Source organism: Syngnathus acus, chromosome 12 (assembly GCF_901709675.1).
Source record: "Syngnathus acus chromosome 12, fSynAcu1.2, whole genome shotgun sequence".
Taxonomy (NCBI): domain Eukaryota; kingdom Metazoa; phylum Chordata; class Actinopteri; order Syngnathiformes; family Syngnathidae; genus Syngnathus; species Syngnathus acus.
This window is the reverse complement of record NC_051097.1, coordinates 1,814,697-1,838,191: the sequence shown is the minus strand read 5'-3', so window position 1 is coordinate 1,838,191 and position 23,495 is coordinate 1,814,697. Positions and strand designations below refer to the sequence as shown.

Genomic DNA, 23,495 nt, shown 5'->3' with positions numbered 1-23,495 from the left:
ATTTTGGTTTTCCTTTTACTATTTGGCTCAAGAAAAACCAAAACTTCATAAAGCTTATACTGTATAACAATCAAGTGTATTAAAGAATGTGTTCAGCTACAAATAAGTAACAAATGCATACAAAAAGAGCAGACTACTAATAAATGTGTGACACACTATGAATATGCGTTTCATAAAATGTCTAAATATGGTCCTGTTAGAGATGATTCATCCCAAATGACAGCTTCTTCTCTCTCCTACTGTGTTTATTCAGTACTTGACAGTTTTGTTTAGTTGTGTTTACACTAAATGAGTGATAATAACAATCACTGTTCATTTATATAGGTGTGAAAACTTGAAATATTTTGTTTGAACACTAATGACTATACTTAAGGGTGCAATGAACATATAGAATACGTGTCAGTGACATCACGAATGCTAGATAAGATGAGTGATGCAAAGGACTCAAAATTAGTGTTTGGTTAAGGCCAGAAGGGACAGAGATCATTCTTAAGGTATCAAGATTCCTGTTGGCATTATGATCACAAGATTTTCAGACTGTGATGAATAACTCAAAGGAAAATCTGGACTTATAACAAAGATGTTTCCAACCCCAATGCCTTAAAGTACCTTCACAATGCGACTGTATAATTGATTTTCAATGTGTGTTTTTTTTTTGGTTTGGGAACAATGAAGTCCACTGAGGTATATTGTTCTGATTGTGTTATTTCTATGAATTTGGACATGACCATGGTATTTTTGGATGAAAATGATCGTCTAACAAATTACACAAAAAAGGTACAGAGGTGGGACAAGTGGTGACAAAGTGTAAATGTATTTGTGCTTGTCATGTGAATGTTTGTGTACTGAAGAAGTGATAGTTTGCTGTTTCATTTTGCTCTCTCCGCAGTTCTGGAGTAAAGAACTTAAGAGATAAGTTGGGGTTTTGTTTGAAAGTCAAATGACCTGAAAAACATGGTAAGCTGTGTACATTTTAGGTAATTGTTACATATATCAGTGTGACCTGTTGTCCTTTAGAGTATGACATAAAAAAAAAAAAATCTAACTAGTTTTGTACTGTACTAGTTCATCAACTCTATGTAAGGTACTTTATCAGTAATCATTACTTGCCTTGTAATGTTTGAAATAAAGCTATGTTTAGAAATGGTAACTGAAACAGCAAAGTTTTAGAGTGTATGCATGCCATTGGTTGGGTCCTAGTATAAAAGAAAAATTATATGGGGGAAAAAATGGTGCTATATTACATATATAAAGGTGCTTATTTGGACCCAAGCTAAATGCATGCCAAGAGGAGCTATCAGACTAGAAAAAAATAATTTGATGTCTCACTGCTGTTTCCAAATAGTCACATCCACATCCCAAACATTTGTATTTGAAAAGATCAGTTGGAAGTTGGAAGTTTTTCGGCCGTAAGGTTAAATGTTGAAAACAATGACATGTCTACTTAACAGTTGCATAGCCTTTGTGCCTGCAGCCTAGAAGACAGACAATCTTGTATTTTTTCTGTTTATATTTTTTAATGTTCTCTATTATTTAGATGGTTATGTGTTGAAGTATGGTTTAATGTAGCAAAATATAGGAAACATTAAATTCGTCTTATCATTGTTCTTTGAGTTGGGAAAACAAAACAAATGTGGAAAAAAACTACATATTTTTATTGGTTTAACTATTCTTTTCTTCAATAAAACGTTTTCCTAAAGTATCCTGTGCTTAGATTGCTTTTGTGTCATCCTATACGATGTGCTGCACATTCAAACAAACTAGGTCTAATTATTTGAATCAACACTCACGATTTCTCATAAACAAAATCTCAAATTTTCGACCATCTCTTTTCTATAGTTTTAGCTCAGGGATTCTCACCCTGCGGCTTTGCCTTATGACAGTCTGTTCGGCTTAATGCCAACAAACAATGCAAAACGCCTTAGATGCGCAAAATATTACCTTGACAAAAACTAAAACGCATTTTGGTGTAGTATAATTGGAAAGTGAATGAAGTACCCCGTATCTCAAATCGGAAAGGACTTAAAGCAAGAATTTGCAAACCGGAGGATTGGAAAGGAAATGTAGTGAAGAGCGCAAACGAGTCGTAGGGTGGCGGCAATGCAACGCAACAGCCGCTGTTAAACACCAAAGAGGAAGAAGCAGAAGAAGAAGAAGAACAGCGATACAAGACGAAGGAAAAAAGAATAACGATCATAAGCAGTAGATGGATGGAGGACGAAGGAGGACATACACACATATGTAGGAAGCATATTTGTACTTTCTAAGACTGGTTACTCACTCGTTTACTGTACTGTAGTTAGTCAGGGCTGCCACAGTCTAACAGTTAAATTGAGACAAACTGAAGATACCCGGGAAGGATGTCATCATTGTAAACATCGGTAGGTTTAAGCATGAACATATTTTGTGTTTTGTGTCCCTCGAAGACTTCTTCTTTAGTACTGTACTTTTATTTTAAATGCTTTAGCTCGTCTCAGACACAAAACACATTATCTTGATTTTCTCCACAAATCTACTACAGTGATTGATGAACAGTATTGGTTATATGGTTGAATTTAATTTTAAGCAATCAAATTGAGACAATACGTTTTTCCATTGTCACGTGGTGACTGGCCTGTGTTCCCGACACTAGCTAACGATCATTCGGAAAATTAGTTTTGACTGTTAGGATGGGAGTGTATTGAACCGAATGCTTCCACTCTCAAGATATGTATCAATTTATCATTTATTTGGGGGATACACACCACTTGTAAGGTTAGCATAACGTCATGGTGCTGGTTTATTTGTGAGCAACTTGGATCTATTGTATAACGTTTTTATAATTTGCAAAAGTTGCACAGAAATTTAGCGAATAAAGAGATGACATGCTATTGTGTCTTGTTGTGGTGCCACTGGTAAATTTTAGTTGGGTTTAGTTATTTAACTAATCAGTATCCTGCTTTAGTGTGTTGTTTTGAACTCCCTAAATTATTTTCTGTGACTGAAGTTATAGAACTTAGAATGCAACAGAAAACTGCAGTTCCTTATTGTACTGCACAAATGTGTTATTGTTCCTCTGTGATATTTGATGCCATAATGCCTTGTGGTCAGTTGTTAACTTTATGACATCTTCATCCCAGTCAGGTGATGGTAGTTATCAGGACTTGACTGTCTCAGGTATCATGGAGAACGACAGCAGGCCTCTGCTGAGCTCGGAGCAGGCTGGAGAGAGCTTCTCGCACAGAGGTTCCACAGACTCACTGGAATCCAGAGGGAAAAGGTACGTTTCACTGAGCCACAGTCCATCGGTATCCTCTTATTACCAGCACTGCACTTTTCCTCTCAGAAAAATACTAATACGAGATAGGTACACACATTCTCCATCCTCAACAGTTAAAGATAAATGACTTGCATTTGGAAGTTGCAAACCATCTCCACACCGATTGTGTTTTCAAAACAAAATACTATCACATATTGCCATATGATTGAAGGTCTATATTTTTTTAAGATGTCACTTGCTCGACACTGAGTTTGACATGTATGTATGTATGTATGTATGTATGTATGTATGTAAAATGAATACAATTTAGACAACCATAACTACCATACAGGTAAAGAAATAAAATATTTTGCTAGGTTGATGAAGGGCCATGGTCAGGACATAAGCAGAAAATATATCAAAATATTAATTTATCAAAATTAACTTTTTAATTAACTTTTTATGCATAACTTTGCGACATTAAAGAATATGCTGTACTCCACTTTGTTAGAATTCCTCAGGGTAACATTATTCTGATGTATACAAATATTGGTTGATTGTTATATTTATTTTTCTTGAACATGCATCCCTAATTACCGTTTTGGCCCGAATATAAGACAATGTTTTTTGCATTGAAATAAGACTGAAAAAGTGGGGGTCATCTTATATTCAGGGTCTAGACCAGGCATGGGCAAACTACGGCCCGCGGGCCACATCCGGCCCACGGGGCCGTTTAATCCGGCCCGCCAAACCTGAATAAATTGTATTACCGTGATTTCCCATGCATAATGCGCAAAATTTAACTAATTTATTGTCCTAAAATCTGGGGTGCGCATTATGCATGGTACAACAATTTTTGAAGAAAATCTCCCTCGAAATAAAACTTGAAATCACCTTTCTTCTTGTTTGTTGTCAATCGCGCATCGCATTCAGCCATCCTGCCCAACACACTTAGTCAGTAAAATTCATAATTGACGACACATCGTTTGATGCGATGGTGCAATCCTTGATGGTGTGTTATTGTCAAATATTGTTTTTTAATCTCCATCGCAAACCGGATATCATACGGAGGCCGCCATTACAGATGCGCAGAACGGATGCGCAAGACACGTCAGCTATATAAAGAGCGAGAGTTCAGTTCTAAATGCGTATTACAGGTAATATTTTATTTCACAACACTTTGCCTTGTTCCTTTCTTCTCTGCTGTTCACTTCAAACACGCTCCATACGAACACAATGCTCTCGTATCAGACGCTTGCTCGATCACCTGCTCGTTTGCTGTCACAATGTACCCTGCACAAATCCGAAACATTTCTCCGCTATCGAGTTTGCTAGCGCATGCGCAGTGATACTGACCGGCAGAATAACATCCGGTTGTTCCCGAAGATGATCTTTTTTCTGAAATAATTTTACGTTTACGGACTTAAGAGTCAAAATTTGGGTGCGTATTATACATGGGTACAGGCGTTTTTCCAGCATCGACATGCCTTTTTCAGGGTGCGTATTTTACATGGAAAATTACGGTATACATTTTTTTTGGGGTCATTTTCCCTGCAATTACTATGTTTCCCCAGTAGATGGGGAAGCGCCCGCCTGCGCATTTACTCCCGGGAGCCGTGTCAGAAAGCTCGGTGCACACTCGCAAGTGCGTGTGCGTACTCAGTAGTACGTAGTAATTTCATCTATCAGTGCCGAATTTCGAGTGGAGGCTGTGACGTCAATATTCTCGTAATTCGCGCGCTGAGCTTTCAGATACAGTTTTACGCTAATGCCACCCACAAACCTTCCCCTGGAATCCTTCCATTAAAATGAGTGGCCCGAAGAAAAGAAAGGTGGACACTGAGTGGCGAATGTTAAAAAACAGTGGACAATTTGGCTCGACCTGCGTGTGTGAGAAGACGTTCAGCCACATGAACGTCAACAAAGCCCGTCACAGATCTAGGTTAACGGACCGACACCTCGGCTCTATCCTAAGAATTACCACAACAAATTTTACTCCAGACTATGATGCACTAGCAAAAAAGGGAAACCAACAATACTATTGATTTCTTTATTACTTTATTTAGATGTATTCTTTCACTGATTCTTCAAGATGATGTATTTGGTCAGAATGTTTGCCGTTGGATGTGATTTCGCCTCATTAGATAAACATATTTCATAAATCTGACCTGCAGGCGCTGAAGTGATGGAAAATGTTATTCATCATAACAGTGTCGTATTTAATGAGAATCACAGAGTAGTTTTTTGGTGAAATATTTTTTTAATGCTGTTAATGAATGCAATTGTTTTCAAAAAGCTTTTTTTGAATATCCATGCTTTACTACCTACTAAAGGCCAAAACCTTTTATGCAATGACCTTTACATGTCATTTATATTACTTCACACAAACACTACATCCATCTGCTCCTGGTTCGGCCCCCCGGTCAAAATTTAGAACCCAATTCGGCCCGCAAGTCAAAAGGTTTGCCCACCCCTGGTCTAGACACTATACCGATTTTCACTTGTGCGCAGCGGTAAATTAAAGGTTGCTGGTATCGACTGAGTATGTTGCTGTGATCGTGCGTGTCAAAGGTGAGTATATACAGTACATTTCATTGTTACTACTGTCCGCTGTTGTGCCGTTTGTCCGATCGCGGTTTGCTTCGTGTCCGCGCTGTTTGATTGACAGCTCCAGCGCGCTCCTTTAAGTTTGCCTCGCATCGTACGAGTAGCCGTTACGCAGCGGCACGACAACTAACTGTCGCCAGCAAATGTACCGTAATTTTCGGACTATAAGTCGCACCGGAGTATAAGTCGCACCAGCCATAAAATGCCCAAAAAAGTGAAAAAAAAACATATATATGTATATAAGTCGCTCCTGAGTATAAGTCGCCCCCCCACCCAAACTATGAAAAAAAACCGCGACTTATAGTCCGAAAATTACGGTATTTTGTTGTCTCGATCGATGACTTATGTTTGGTGTGTTGCCGAGAGTATTTCATTTATGGTTATTTATTTATTTATTTTTTCCAATAATTCAGTAAAACAATCAAAACTGAACCACGTCTTCTGTCCTGTGTTCTGACCGACACCAGGGGGCGAAAAGAGCATACCGTATTTTCACGTTCAAAAGGCGCACTGTAATAAAAGGCGCAGTCTCAGTTGTGTGTCATGACTGTGTTTAACACACACATAGGGCGCAACGGCTCATAGGGCACGGGTTTTATATATACAATCCACGCCCACACTTAGCCCTTTAACGTCCTCATGGCGCTCTCAACTACGTCCGCCTTACAACAGCACGCACGCACGCACACACACACACACACACACACACACACACACACACACACACACACACACACACACACACGGGGCCAGCAGACATGGTAGCTTTACTTGTTTTACATGTTTACTTTGAACGGCTGGTTCACACCGATGTCCAGCGGTTGGAGTTCCTTTGTCGTGCCTCCCGGAATGACAGCAAGCTCGGCGCTCATTGCTTCAATTGTTTTTTTCACATCGGCTGTGACAACAGCACACACACACACACACACACACACACACACACACACACACACACACACACACACACACACACACACACACACACACACACACACACACACACACACACAGGGCGCACTGCAAATCCACGCCCACACTTCCCCAGTAAACGTTCTCATGGCAACAACACCACACACACACACACACACACACTAGCATACAAGTGTGCGTATTTAAAAATGAAGCGGGAGCAAAACTGAGTTTGGTGTTCACATTTTGATTACAGGTAATGGTCATCAATTAAACCAATCGAAGTCCTCATCCTCTGTTTCCGAATTGAACAGCAGCGCTAAATCTCCAACTGACATGCCAGGTTCACTTTCTTCACTGTCAGAGTCACTTTCCGTGCCATGTGGCTCCTCGAATATGATGCCGGCTTTTACGAAAGCTCGAACAATAGTGCCAGCAGACATGTTAGCATGTTAGCAAGCTCGGTGTTCATTTGCTTCACTTGTTTTTTCACATCGGCTGTGAGATGGGCACTCAGAGTCATAGATCAACAGCGATGGTGATGAGTGGAAAAAACCACCTGGTCTCCTTACATATGTTTGTGTGTATATGTATAGATAATAATGAGACAGAGGACGACAGCGAGTGCTCAAGTGTGTGACTGTATTGAACCGACGCCCGTGCGTCATGACGTAACACAACACAGCAGTGCCACATTGCATGTGGGGGCGGGGGGTTTTCCACTCCCTCTAACATCTCCCCTTTTATAGATAGTACCTTATACATTGCTTCAAGCTCCCGCAAAAAATATAAGAAACAAAACTGGTGCAGACCAAATTTAAATTCATTCATACTGCAAATCCACACCCACAATTCTCCCTCTAACGTTCTCATGGCGCTCTTTAATACGTCCGCCATACAACAACACACATAGGGCTGCATCATAGGGCGCGCCGCACATTTTGAAGAAAATCTTAAGACTTTTATCCGCGCCTAACAAACGTGAAAATACGGTAACCATCCAAGCCAACCCCCTATACCAGGGGTGGGCAAACTTTTTGACTTGCGGGCTGAATTGGGTTCTAAATTTTGACCGGGGGACCGAACCAGGAGCAGATGGATGTAGTGTTTGTGTGAAGTAATATAAATTGAATAAAAGGTTTTTACTTTTAGTAGATACTAAAGCAGGGGTCACCAAACTACGGCCCGCGGGCCGGATACGGCCCACGGGACCGTTTAATCCGGCCCGCCAACCCTGAACAAATTGTATTATTAAACTTTTTTTTTTGGTCATTTTGCCTGCAATGACTGCGTTTCCCCAGTAGATGGGGAAGCGCTCGCCTGCGCATTTACTACCGGAAGCCGTGTCAGAAAGCTCGGTGCACACTCACAAGTGCGTGTACGACGTACACTGTACGTACTCAGTAGTACGGACATGGCGCACTCGCGCTCTATTTGTATCAGTCCCGAATTTAGAGCGTGGGCTGTGACAACAGCATTCTTGTAATTCGCGCGCTGAGCTTTCAGATGCAGTTTTGCGCTAAAGCCACCCACAAACCTTCCCCTGGAATCCTTCCATTAAAATGAGTCGCCCAAGGAAAAGCAAGGTGGACACAGTGCCGAGCGTTTAAAAGAGAGTGGCCAATTTGGCTCGACGTACGCGACGTGACGTTCAGCCACATGAACGTCAACATCAAACCGTCACAGATCGAGGTAAACGGACCAACACCTCGGATCTCGCCTAAGAATTGCCACAACAAATTTTACTCCAGACTATGACGCACTAGCAAACTTTAACAAAAAAGACAGCGGTGTCTACAAGCCTACTGGAACCTACAAAAGGATTATAAGGAAGGAACACAAGAACTTTAAGAGACTGCTCATATGTGTCAGAGAGATTCTGCTCTGACAACTGAGCTGAACTTTTATCTGTTAAGATTGTGCATGGCACAACAGAAAGTTAATGTTCCATCGCTTTTTTTTTCTATGAGGAACCCAGAGAGAGTTATTTAGTTATTATTTATTTCCTGTTTTTTCTGTGAAGAACTCAGAGAGGGTATTTAGTTATTATTTATTTCATTAATAGTGTTATTATTTGTTTCCTGACTTTTTTTCTGTAAAGAACCTGGAAAGGGTTATTAAATAACCGTTATTTGGTTATATGTGGCTTTCTGGAAAACAATAAATTTTTTAAGCTCCCCTACGATCGTCACACTTTTTCTGTTACAAACTGACACCGGCCCCCCATCAGAGAAGGGAAAAGTTATGTGGCCCTCACAGGAAAAAGTTTGGGGACCCCTGTACTAAAGCATGGATATTAAAAAAAAGCTTTTTGAAAACAAATGCATTTATTAACAGCATTAAAAAAATATTTCACCAAAAAACTACTATCAGTGATTCTTATTAAATACGACACTGTTATGATGAATAACATTTTCCATCACTTCAGCGCCTGCAGGTCAGATTTATGAAATATGTTTATCTAATGAGGCGAAATCACATCCAACGGCAAACATTCTGACCAAATACATCATCTTGAAGAATCAGTGAAAGAATACATCTAAATAAAGTAATAAAGTAATCAATAGTATTGTTGGTTTCCCTTTTTGGCTAGTGCATCATAGTCTGGAGTAAAATTTGTTGTGGTAATTTTTAGGATAGAGCCGAAGTGTCGGTCCGTTAACCTAGATCTGTGACGGGCTTTGTTGACGTTCATGTGGCTGAACGTCTTCTCACACACGTAGGTCGAGCCAAATTGTCCACTCTTTTTTAACATTCGGCACTCACTGTCCACCTTTCTTTTCTTCGGGCCATTCATTTTAATGGAAGGATTCCAGGGGAAGGTTTGTGGGTGGCATTAGCGTAAAACTGTATCTGAAAACTCAGCGCGCGAATTACGAGAATATTGACGTCACAGCCTACACTCGAAATTCGGCACTGATAGATGAAATTACTACGTACTACTGAGTACGCACGCACACGCACTTGTGAGTGTGCACCGAGCTTTCTGACACGGCTCCCGGGAGTAAATGCGCGGGCGGGCGCTTCCCCATCTACTGGGGAAACATAGTAATTGCAGGGAAAATGACCCAAAAACAATTAATACAATTTATTCAGGTTTGGCGGGCCGGATTAAACGGCCCCGTGGGCCGGATGTGGCCCGCGGGCCGTAGTTTGCCCACCCCTGCCCTATACAGTCCTCAGACTCCCCAACAATAGCGGTAGCAGTTTGCAATGTTGCAATGTTTTTCCTTATTCAGATTTGTTTCAAGACTACAGTTAGACTTCACTTTGATGGTTAATGCACTTATTGCAATTTTGTTGTTTTATCACAGTAGATTGGTTTATTTACATTTCAAAAATCAGGAAGGTCGCTTGAGGCTGAGCAGTCTTTGAGAGACTACTTTGGGTCTACTGATTGGGATGTGTTGCTGGGCCACACATTGAGGACGTTGAGGAGGCTGTTGACCGTACCACTGAATGCTCCCTGCACATTAAGTTTATTATGGTCGTCGCTGAGATTTTTACATGTTTGTATGTTTGCAGAGCTCCGTCATCTCTGTCAATAAATGTTATGCTAATAAAAGGTATGCGTCCCCAAAGAACCATCTCTTTGTGTGACAATGACAATAAAGATCTATTCTATTCTATTCTATTCTATTCTATTCTTTCCTGACAATCTTCTTTGTGTATATTATCCATCCATTTTCTATACTGCTTGTACCCACTGGAGTCGTGGGCGTGCTGGAGCCTATCCCAATAGTCATCGGGCAGTAGGCGGGGGACACCCCGAAACGGTTGCCAGCCAATCGCAGGACACACAGAGCACTCGCACTCATACCTAGGGGCAATTTGGAGTGCTCAATCAGCCTATCAAGCATGTTTTTGGGATGTGGGAGGAAACCGCAGTGCCTGGAAAAAACCCACGCGGGCACGGGGAGAACATGCAAACTCCACACAGGAAGGGCCGGAGGTGGAATCAAACCCGCACCTTCATAACTGTCAAGTCAAGTTTATTTATATAGCCCTAAATCACAAGCAAGTCTCAAAGGGCTTCATATATACAAATAAAATTGACAATTACAGTCAAACCTCGGTTTTCGAACGTCCCGGTTCTCGAACAAATCGGAATTCGAAAGAAAAATTCGAGATTTTTTTTGCTTCAGTTGTCGAACAAAATTCGGAGGTCGAACCTCGCGAGATGAGCCGAAAAGACCCGAGAAAACCTGACCGCGCGGCCCGGATGCCGACTGACTCCGTTCGTTATTGTATTTTCATTACTTTGAGGATTGTATTAACCCCTAATCTTGCCTCCAAAGAAAGCAAGTGGGAGCAATAAAGCCATCCTAAAACACAAAGACGCTCTTAAAGCAATGCGACAGTGAGCGCCCGGCGCGCTGCGGTTGCGCGATCGGACCAAATTAAGCTCCCTGCGCACTGAGGTCCACTTAAATTTTGGAAAGTACATCAGGACTTTAAAAATATTTTCTAAATTTCAGCGATGGCTCTGTCACAATAATGCGACCAGCGCGGTGCAGTTGCGCGGTGCAGTTGCGCGGTGCAGTTGCGCGGTCAGCGGCGCGCTACGGTTGCGCGGTCGGCGGTGCGCTGCAGTTGCGCGATCGGTCAAAAATGCGCAAATGAAAAAATGCTTAAAAAAGGCGTTCTTTTTAGTCTTGGAACGGATTAAGATTTTTTCTATTATTTGTAATGGGAAAAATAGATACGGAATTCGACCGATTCACTTCTCGAACCGCCTTCTGGAACGGATTGTGGTCAAAAACCGAGGTTTGACTGTATTCTCAAACATCCCCTGATCTTAAACTCCCAGGAGGGCAAGGAAAGCCTCGAAAAACCCCTACTAGGGGAAAAATGAGAAACCTTGAGAAGGGACCACAGATGGGAGGATCCCCCTTCCAGGATGACCAGGCAGTAATGGATGTAGAGAGGGCACATAGAATACATAATATAAAAAAATCTAAGAAAAAGTGGATATCCAATTCAAAGTGAAGAGCTGCAGGAGGTGAGGCAGACGTGCTAACCAGTGCGTCACCGTGCCACCTGTGTATGTTATACTCTTACAAATGGTAATTAAACACACACACACACCTTCTGCTTATAGTCCGGTGTGTGGCGTATATATGAACAAAACAAGATTTCCCCCTAATTTTAGCTGGTGTAGCTTATAGTCCAGAACAGGGGTCACCAACTCCGGTCCTCAAGGGCGCCAATCCAGCCTGTTTTAGGTGCAGCCCTACAACAACACACCTGATTCAAATAATCAGGATCGCTATCAGCCTTAATAGAGCTTGCTGATGAGCTGATCATTTGAATCAGGTGTGTTGTTGTAGGGCTGCACCTAAAACAGGCTGGATTGGCGCCCTTGAGGACCGGAGTTGGTGACCCCTGGTCCAGAAAATACAGTAGTCAGGAAGGCTGCTGGTAGCCGCCAGAGACACTGATTGATCCGCAGAAATGATGGATGAGATGTCCTGTCCATCGGTTGGTGCTGCATTATTAAGGTGGTGATGCTCGGTATCCTGGCTTCCTCCAGAACGCTGATGTTTGTGCGTCTGTCCTCCCATTTGATCCTGAGTATTTTCCTCAAGGTTCTCTGGTGGTGTTGTTCAAGAGCTCTTAGGTGCCTGCTGTAGGTTGTCCATGATTCTGTCCCATAAAGTAAGGTAGGGAGAACCACAGCTTTGTAAACCAGGAGCTTGGTGTCAACCCGGAGGTCTCTGTCTTCAAAGACTCTTTTCCGGAGTCTGGCGTACGCTCCACTGGCACAGCTCAGGCGATGGTTGACCTCAGAGTCAATGTCCGCTTTGGAGGAGAGAAGGCTGCCGAAGTAGGGGAAGTGGTCAACATATTCAAGTGCAGTGTTGTCCACACTTATAATGGGCGGAGTAGATTGCTGGTTGGGAGGGGGTTGATGTAGCACCTGGGTCTTCTTGATGTTCATGGTCAGACCCAGGGCTCTGTATGCCTTAGCGAAGGAGTTCAGGATGTCCTGGAAGTCTTCTGCAGAGCGTGCAATAAATGGCATTATCGTCTGCATGGTTTTGGCTTTGAACCTGTTAAGGTTGAAGAGCCTGCCATTAGTTCTGTACCAAATTGGGATTTCCTGTGTTAGTTCTTCGTCAATGAGCTGGAGTATGGCGGCAATGAAGACGAGAACAGGGTGGGTGCAATGATGGATCCCTGTTTGACCCCTATCTCTACAGTGAAAGGCTCAGTCAAGGATCTGTTGTTGAGCACTGGCTGTCATTCCGTCATGTATTAATCGCAGTATTCTGACGTATTTATCCGGGCAACCATACCTCTGAAAGATGCTCCATAGGGCCTGGCGATCCACCGTGTCACAGGCCTTTGTCAGGTATATGAAAGCCATGAACAAAGGCATTTCTCCTGAAGTTGGCATGCTGTAAAAACCATGTCTGCAGTGCCTCTAGATCAGGGGTGGGCAAACCTTTTGACTTGCGGGCCGAATTGGGTTCTAAATTTTGACCGGGGGGCCGAACCAAGAGCAGATGGATGTAGTGTTTGTGTGAAGTAATATAAATGACATGTAAAGGTCATTGCATAAAAGCTTTTTACTTTTAGTAGATACTAAAGCATGGATATTAAAAAAAAGCTTTTTGAAAACAAATGCATTTATTAACAGCATTAAAAAAATATTTCACCAAAAAACTACTATCAGTGATTCTTATTAAATACGACACTGTTATGATGAATAACATTTTCCATCACTTCAGCGCCTGCAGGTCAGATTTATGAAATGTTTATCTAATGAGGCGAAATCACATCCAACGGCAAACATTCTGACCAAATTCATCATCTTGAAGAATCAGTGAAAGAATACATCTAAATAAAGTAATAAAGAAATCAATAGTATTGTTGGTTTCCCTTTTTTGCTAGTGCATCATAGTCTGGAGTAAAATTTGTTGTGGTAATTCTTAGGTTAGAGCCGAGGTGTCGGTCCGTTAACCTAGATCTGTGACGGGCTTTGTTGACGTTCATGTGGCTGAACGTCTTCTCACACACGTAGGTCGAGCCAAATTGTCAACTCTTTTTTAACATTCGCCACTCAGTGTCCACCTTTCTTTTCTTCGGGCCACTCATTTTAATGGAAGGATTCCAGGGGAAGGTTTGTGGGTGGCATTAGCGTCAAACTGTATCTGAAAACTCAGCGCGCGAATTACGAGAATATTGACGTCACAGCCGACACTCGGAATTCGGCACTGATAGATGAAATTACTACGTACTACTGAGTACGCACACGCACTTGTGAGTGTGCACCGAGCTTTCTGACACGGCTCCCGGGAGTAAATGCGCGGACATTATACTCTTTCATCACAGCAACGTCTTCATTACAAATCAAACAGACACACTTTCTGTTGATTTCTTTGAAGAAATACTCATTTTCCCAACGTGTTTGAAATATTCTACACTCACTTGCTATTTTGCGTTTCTTCGGTGCAGCCATTTCTGGGGACTCGTGGTAAAAGTTTTTCTTCGCTTGATTTCATTTGTGTGGCGGGCTCCATCTAGTGTTGAAACTGAGAGGTGCAACAGAGTTGAGCTCAAGCTTCTTGTGCGGGCCATATTCAATTATGTTTTCAGAATTTGCTGCGGGCCAATAAAAACTGGAGCGCGGGCCGCAGTTGGCCCGCGGGCCGTAGTTTGGACACCCCTGCTCTAGATGGATGAAAACCGCACTGCGATTCTGGGAGAACTTCCTCAGACAGTGGCAGTAGGCCAGGGGTGGCCAACCAGTCAGAGACTAAGAGCCACATTTTTTACTGTGTCATCGCAAAGAGCCACATCATACACATGAGCACACATGCACACAAACACGCACGCACACGCACGCACACACACACACGCACACACACCCCTCTGCTCAGCCAAATTTATTGTGTGACATTATTATGTCACGCACCAACATGATAATGACAAATTGACTCCTACAGTACTAAAACCACAGACCAAAGACCACATTTTCAACAATGAGCATTGTGTGCATTGTCTCACACAGACAAACTCTCAGTTCAACAAATTCCACAAACAAAAATATAATAAGTTTTTTCACTTACTATGTGTGGCGGGACATTTCGGGACCATTCGTTTTAGTTTGTCGTTTTCAGGAGACAAAATTTCAATAACGTCACTGAGGCATATTTTAACGAACACTTCATTGTATGGCTTTTTAGCCCGTGCAATGTTCCAAGCCAGTTGAAACAATGCAAGTGTGACAGTCTCTGAGTGCTTCGTAATTTTTTTGAAAAACTGTACCTGTTTTTCTGCCTGACTTTTCAAAGTCTCCAAACTTGTGCTTGCGAAATTCAGTCCCTTTTGCAAAGTCCTTATCGATATTGGCATGAAGTGAGCTGAAGTGGCGCTGACCATTTGAAGCTTTTAAATGCGCCAATGACGTCCGACATATCAGGCAGAATGGCTTGCCATAGCGTTCAACAAAAAACAACTTTAACTCTGTTAAAAACGTCCTGTGTTCATCGTCATATATTCGTTTAGCTGTGTATTTTTTCCTTGCCATTTTGGCAAGCGTCTTGTCAGCCTTTCTGGACCTAATGGGCCCCCGTAGTCACAGTCGCCATTCATAAAAAAAGCGGGCAAAACCAATTCACCTCACGCGCATGCGCGTTTGACCAAAATACCATATTGAACTCAAGCGAAGCAAATACGCACGAAAAATAAACACAAATGTTGATATGAACGTAAAAGAGCCGCATGAAACTAGCCAAAGAGCCGCATGCGGCTCGCGAGCCGCGGGTTGGCCACCGCTGCAGTAGGCGATTGGTAAGAACACGAGCAAGTACTTTGCCAACTGTTGAAAGGAGCGAGATGCCCCTATAGTTTCCGCAATCCGCTTTGTCCCCTTTCTTGAAAATGGTCACTATCAGAGCGTCCCTGTGCTCCGAGGGGAGTACTTCTTTTTCCTAGACCTTCAGAAGGAGGGAATGGAGGTGGCGCTGGAGCTCTGGTCCACCTTCCTTTAGGACCTCAGATGGGATCCCATCTGGCCCGAGGCCTTGTTGTTCTTCAGGCTCCTGATGGCATCTTGGACCTCTGCTAAAGTGGGAGGTTCACCTATGTCTTCCCTGATGGGACTCTGAGGGATGTGACTGAGGAAATCTGACTGAGTTGTGCTGTCACGGTTGAGGAGTTCCTGAAAGTGCTCTCTCCACCAGTTGTTTATGGACTCATTGTCCTTCAACAGCTCCTGCCCGTCTTTAGAGCGTAGGGGGTTTTGGCTGCGATGGCTTGGGCCGTAGACAGCTTTAGTAGCGCTGAAAAAGCCTCTGGTGTCACCAGAGTCTGCCAAACTCTGGATTTCCAGTGCCCTTTCTGTCCACCAGGAGTTTTTAATCTGTCTCACCAGGCTCTGGACGTCAGCCTTGGCTCTGGAGTGAGCCTGTCTCTTTGCTTTGCAGGTGATGTCATTTTGCCAGACACGAAAGGTTTCCCTTTTCTTGGAGATGAGCTGTTCTATCTCTGTGTTGTTCTCATCAAACCAGTTCTGATGCTTTCTGGACTTGAGAGTAGCACTGCAGGTATCGATGATGGAAGACTTGAGCAGGCTCCAGTGTTCTTCAATGTCCTCAGGGTATTTCTGATTGAGGCTTTCTCCAAGAGAGGCCTGAAACAGCTGCAGGGCGGCAGTTTCGTTCAGGGTCTCAAGGTTTAGTCTCTACCGGCTCAGCTTCTTTTGCAGTCTGCTCTTCCTCTTGAGTCTGATGGACATCGTGGATCGTATCAGGCGGTGATCTGTCCAGCAGGCCTCTGAATCCATCATGGCTTTTGTGATGCTCACGTGGCTCTGACAATGACATAGTCCAGGGGTGGCCAACCAGTCAGAGACCAAGAGCCACATTTTTTACTGTGTCATCGCAAAGAGCCACATCATACACATGAGCACACATGAACACCCCCCCCCCCACACACACACGCACACGCACACACACACACACACACACACACACACACACATACACACACACACCCCTCTGCTCAGCCAAATTTATTGTGTGACATTATTATGTCACGCACCAACATGATAATGACAAATTGACTCCTGCAGTACTAAAACCACAGACCAAAGTATGGCTTTTTAGCCCGTGCAATGTTCCAAGCCTGTTGAAACAATGCAAGTGTGACAGTCTCTGAGTGCTTCGTAATTTTTTTGAAAAACTGTACCTATTTTTTTGCCTGACTTTTCAAAGTCTCCAAACTTGTGCTTGCGAAATTCAGTCCCTTTTGCAAAATCCTTATCGATATTGGCATGAAGTGAGCTGAAGTGGCGCTGACCATTTGAAGCTTTTAAATGCGCCAATGACGTCCGACATATCAGGCAGAATGGCTTGCCATAACGTTCAACAAAAAACAACTTTAAGCTTTCCTGGACCTAATGGGCCCCCGTAGTCACAGTCGCCATTCATTAAAAAGCCAGCAAAACCAATCGCTCTGTTTGTCCCTCCTCCTTTGCGGGATTTCACCTCACGCGCATGCGCGTTTGACCAAAATACCATATTGAACTCAAGCGAAGCAAATACGCACGAAAAATAAACACAAATGTTGATATGAACGTAAAAGAGCCGCATGAAACCAGCCAAAGAGCCGCATGCGGCTCGCGAGCCGCGGGTTGGCCACCGCTGACATAGTCAATAAGATGCCATTGTTTAGAGCGAGGGTGTCTCCATGAACCCTTGAGTTTGTTCTTCTGGCAAAAGATGGTATTGGTGATGGTGAGGTCGTATTGAGCACATTTGCTAACAAGCAAAACCCCGTTGGAGTTTGTTTCCAATGCCTTCCTTTCCAATGGTGCCCTTCCAGAGGTGGTGGTCTCGGCCCACTCTGGCATTGAAATCTCCCAACATAATAATCTTGTCCTCCTCGGGGATTTTTGACAATACCTCATCCAGACAGGCATAGAAGGCCTCTTTTTCTTCCTCATTGGAAACGAGGGTAGGTGCATAAGCACTAAGAACTGTTGCCGTCTGGTTGTTGGCCAGCACCAGACGGAGGGTCATCAGGCGCTCACTGATTCCCATAGGGAGTTCAGAGAGCTGACTGATCAGTTGGTTCTTGATGGCAAAACCAACCCCATGAATCCTAGGCTCATCTGTGTATCCACCCTATTCCTCCTTCAGATGACCTTCCTCTGCCCGTCGGGTTTCTGAAAGAGCAGCTATGTCAGTCAGGCATCTTCTCAGTTCCCTGGCAATGATGGCGGTTCTCCTCTCTGGCCTATCACTGGTTACACTGTCCATTAGTGTCCACACATTCCATGCTCCAAAATTCATGTTTCTGTGTTTTTGACTGCATATTGGTGATCCCTCTGAACGCGGTAATCCAGTCGGGAGGTTTGAGGCAGGCTATGTTTAGGGCACCTTTTCTAGCCCCTTCCCCGTCAGGGGTGAGCCGAGTGGATCTTAAAAAGGGCTGCTCAGTCGTGGATGCAGCTACCACAGAGCTCTTTCTTCCTCGGTCCAAGAGCCCAACGATCATCTAACATCCACCGCCTGATGTGCCAGCTTGTGACTAGGGGCTTCCAGACTTCACAATCCTGCCCCCGTTGCCACTTACTGGTCGCCACAGGACTTTAATCCGGGATGTAAGGTGGATTCCCTGAAAAAGACGCCTGTGCGTGACTTTGTTTAAAGTGGGGAGACTGGTGCACAGACAGTCACCACACTGTCCTTGACAGATCGGGGTCAGAATCCAGTGGCATGGAGACCAAGACGACTGGTGACCCTTTTCTGCTGCAGCCTTCATCCGCCTTCCCAGCCGTTGTGACGCCTCCCCTTAGGTCAGCCATCATCCTCTGCCTGGTCCACCATTGAGGTCTTCACTATTTACCCATAGCTGGAGCTGTTTACCCAGTGGTTGATGGGCAGTAGGGCGCAGAGATGGGGACTCGAGTCACTGTGACTTGGACTCGAGTGGACTCGAGTGGACTCGAGTCGCTGTTTTGATGACTTGTGACTTGACTTGACAAAAATAAAAAAACTTGAGACTCGACTTGGAAGTTAAAGACTCAGGACTTGACTTGACTTGAGACACGATGACTTGAATGACTTCAGTGTTATTTAGTTTGTTTTCAGTTTGAATATAAAATTAATAATACATTTAAAAAAGTAATATCGATAACACGGTAGGAGCGCAGGCTGAGAATGGCGTTGTCATGATTGGATTGCTACCCTGTCAATCAATCAGTCGTGCCCTCTCTACCTACCTAACGTGTTTATTGGAGAATCACGCCCCTTTATATCAGACATGCACAAACATGTCAGCGGGAGAGGTACCTTCGGCTATCGTAATTACCTTTATGACGGCAAAAGACGGACAGCACAGTGCAAGCTATGCAACAGAAACATTTCAGACAGCCAGACGACTTTGTCCGTTTGAAGTTTATAGAGCTCTGGTGTCTCCAGATGTTACAGATGAAACATAAAATGTTTCTAATGCTCTTTAATGTGTTTCTTCTTTCAGATTTTTTTTCAGATTATTTTTTCATATTTGCAACTCAAATGTGTCAGACACTGTCGGCAGACGTTCATTTGTTTAGATTGAGCTGTCAATCATTGTATGAGGTAATTTCTTTTTTGTTTGATTCCATGTGTATTTTACTGAATATCAGTAATTACAGTGCAAATCCAAATTATTGTCATATTTTTTAAACAGGTTAGACACATTGGACAATGATGGTTACTTAAAGTTACTTATATCTTGTCTTTTCACGTTACTAAGATCATATTCTGCGGGTAAAATTGCAATAATAAGGTGACTTGACTTGGACTTGACTTGACCTATTTAAGGACTTGACTTGGACTTGACTTGACTTATTTAAGGACTTGACTTGACTTGCCGAAGAAAAAAATGACTTGGGACTTACTTGAGACTTGAAGGTTAAGACTTGAGACTCACTTGAGACTTGCACATGTGTGACTTGGTCCCATCTCTGGTAGGGCGTGTCCACACACCGGTGGGCCTACATGCCACATCTCTGGGGCCCACTGCTGCTCCGAGATCCTGCACAACTTAACCTGGGACCGCAGGGTGCCAGTTGCCGTGTGTGTCCACGAGGAGGCGTGTGTAAGTCTTGGCAATGGAGAGGCTGTGTACCAGCTGAGGAGGCTTATGCACTCGGCTCCTCTTTTCACCCCCAGAAACAGAGGGCTAGCCGGTGGCGGTAGCTGAAAGCAGAAAAGAGGCAAGCAGAGGCAGCATGCAGCATGCACAAATTACAGGCACTACTAATCCAACACTACTGCACCGACGCATCACATGCCCTGTGTGCTGATGGAAAACACACACACGCACACACAATATTAATCAGAATACTATATTCAGACTAGTGGTGGGGGAAAGGTTATAACAATTATTGTAAAGAAATATTTCAACTTGACTCCATTATAAGATGGTGTGCACCCCTGCTACCACATCTACTTTTTTTTTACTTCTCTAAAATATAAATTTTTAGGTTATAGGTCACATTAATGGTGGAAAAAGTTCACATGATTCATCTTGGTCTCTGTTTTTTTTATATCACAAAAACCTGGCACATAAGCAGTGGTGTGTGACTTCAATCTATTGTAATTTCAAGGGAAGAGGCAGCTTTGGTAATGTCGTGACACGAGGGGAAGGAAACATTCAGTCATCTTTAAACGACATTGCTGAACTAAGAAAACTATCCTCTATTTTTCAGTCTAATGTTTTTTCAAGTTTGTGAAATGAAGAAGTAGAATACTTTTATATCACTGATTCAAAAATCAGTAGATTAAGACTACTTTCATGCTGTAGCTCAATTCACATTTTTTTTGCCAATATGCAACCTGTGTCGGACAGTCTGAATGGCTCAATTTCAATTTTTTTTTCTTTTTTCAAATCCGACTGGGGCCCCTTTTAATAAGTGGTTCTAGATCAGATATTTTGGACTGCAGCTGCTGTCTGAATAGCCCGATTGCGTAAATCCAACCAAGATATCATCATTCAGGCAGACAGACTGCTTGGCAGGGAGATTGTCTTGTTTTGCGTAGCATTATTGACTTTATATTTTATTTTATTTTAATCCTTCTTGAAACATGAAGCATAAAGTGGACATTTGTGGTGTTAGTAGCCATGTAAAACACGACAATGATGTGATGTCATTTTCAGTGACGTCATTTTCAGTGACGTCGCCATGAAATGCGATCGAAAAGCTTTACCTCACGTTCCCTAAATACCGTATTTCCACCGCTTCCGGAATCACTCCTCTGTGGATATGAGATAATAAAAAGATAAGCCCATGGCGCATTCTGGTTAGCCCAAATTTACTTCCTCAAGTAAACTGTGTTGCAAATGACTTTGTCTATTCTGTGCTTGCGGGTCTTTTTGGGGACTGTCTATCAAATCTCACAAGATATTTCCTCATAATCCACAAACCTATACAAAGTAGATGGCCTCTCACTCCTCCGGAAAGGCTCAGCAGTTTTCTAAATCAGCGTTTTACTTGAATTTATTGCGTACCTTTGAGGAAGTAGTACTTGTGACAAACAATAGCAGACTGATGACCTATGCTGTCATCAGCAGTATGCTGCATGTGGCACTGAGCCCTCCAACATTTTGCTTTGCTATACCTCATTTTGTGCTACATTGTTTCTATAGTTATAGGAAACATGTAAACTTGACTTTCCATTGTTTGTATACAATTAGTTGAGAACCTAGTATGCCTGCCCATCAAGTGAGAAGTCCTGTGCATTTTGTCGTCACAATTTGGTTCATTTACATAATAAACTGCCCAACAGCTTTCACGCACTAGACTGTCTCTAACAGTGTCAAAGCCGAAAGTCAAGCTGAGCTGCATTGGCTTTTTTGGAGACGCACAGATAAGCTTTTGCTTCTGATAAGCCGCAGCCCATATTGATTGCAGGGTAAAGCTGTCAATACGGTGGGGTTAGCTGGTATTGGTGTCGGCTGCATGCGTACTGCATGCGTACATCAATTGACAAACGCACCCTGCGACTGACAGAACCATGTTATACATCTAAAATCTGGGGTGCGCATTATGCATGGGTACAACAATTTTTGAAGAAAATCTCCCTCGAAATAAAACTTGAAATCATCTTTCTTCTTGTTTGTTGTCAATCGCGCATCGCATTCAGCCATCCTGCCCAACACAGTCAGTAAAATTCATAATTGACGACACATCGTTTGATGCGATGGTGCAATCCTTGATGGTGTGTTATTGTCAAATATTGTTTGTTTTTTAATCTCCATCGCAGACCGGATATCATACGGAGGCCGCCATGACAGTATGCGCAGAACGGATGCGCAAGACACGTCAGCTATATAAAGAGCGAGAGTTCAGTTCTCTACCTATTAGTTTCAATTCACAGTTTAATTAGCAGTTTCAATCAGCAAATAACAAAATGCGTATTACAGGTAATATTTTATTTCACAACACTTTGCCTTGTTCCTTTCCTCTCTGCTGTTCACTTCAAACACGCTCCATACGAACACAATGCTCTCGTATCAGACGCTTGCTCGATCACCTGCTCGTTTGCTGTCACAATGTACCCTTCACAAATCCGAAACATTTCTTCGCTATCGAGTTTGCTAGCGCATGCGCAGTGATACTGACCGGCAGAATAACATCCGGTTGTTCCCAAAGATGATCTTTTTTCTGAAATAATTTTACGTTTACGGACTTAAGTAAGAGTCAAAATTTGGGTGCGTATTATACATGGGTACAGGCTTTTTTCCAGCATCGACATGCCATTTTTAGGGTGCGTATTATGCACGGGGGCGTATTTTACATGGAAAATCACGGTATATATACACACACACACACACACACACACACACACACACACACACACACACACACACACACACACACACACACACACACAGTCAAATCTCGGTTTTCGACCACAATCCGTTCCAGAAGGCGGTTCGAGAAGTGAATCGGTCGAATTCCGAATCTATTTTTCCCATTACAAATAATGGAAAAGATTTGAATCGTTCCAAGACAAAAGAAACATTTTTCAACAATTCAAAAAATGACACTCTATGTACAAGACAATATTTCCCAATTTTGGCTCGATCGCGCAACTGCAGCGCACCACCGACCGTGCAACCGTAGCGCGCCGCCGACCGCGCAACTGCACCGCGCTGGTCGTATTATTGTGACAGAGCCATTGCTGAAATGTAGAAAATATTGTGCGCAGGGAGCTTAATTTGGTCCGATCGCGCAACCGCAGCGCGCCGGGCGCTCACTGTCGCATTGCTTAAAGAGCGTCTTTGTTTTTTAGGATGACTTTGCTGCTCCCACTTGCTTTCTTTGGAGGCATGATTAGGGGTTAATACAATCCTCAAAGTAACGAAAATACAATAACGAACGGAGTCAGACGGTATCCGGGCCGCGCGGTCGGGTTTTCTCGGGTCCTTTCGGCTCATCTCGCGAGGTTCAACCTCCGAATTTTGTTCGACAACCGAAGCAAAAAAATCTCGAATTTTTCGTTCGAATTCCGATTTGTTCGAGAACCGGGACATATATATATACAGTAATCCCTCGTTTATCGTGGATAATTGGTTCCAAAAACCACCTGCGATCATCTGTACATTTTTTTTGTGTCAATAAATGTATATGGGCGGCTCGGTGGCGCACTGGGTAGCACGTCCGCCTCACAGTTAGGAGGGTGCGGGTTCGATTCCACCTCCGGCCCTCCCTGTGTAGAGTTTGCATGTTCTCCCCGGG

General features: G+C 43.2%; 1 protein-coding gene across 1 annotated transcript in view; it reads left to right on the top strand.

The window, feature by feature from the left end:
- The first annotated feature begins 1,899 nt into the window (after positions 1-1,899).
- slc38a9 (solute carrier family 38 member 9) overlaps positions 1,900-23,495 on the top strand; it is a 51,042-nt gene continuing 29,446 nt past the window's right edge. The window contains exons 1-2 of the mRNA XM_037265828.1: positions 1,900-2,381; positions 3,120-3,259. Coding sequence (XP_037121723.1) covers positions 3,162-3,259 — 98 coding nt within the window. The 5' untranslated portion in view covers positions 1,900-2,381; positions 3,120-3,161. The remainder of the gene's footprint in view (positions 2,382-3,119; positions 3,260-23,495) is intronic.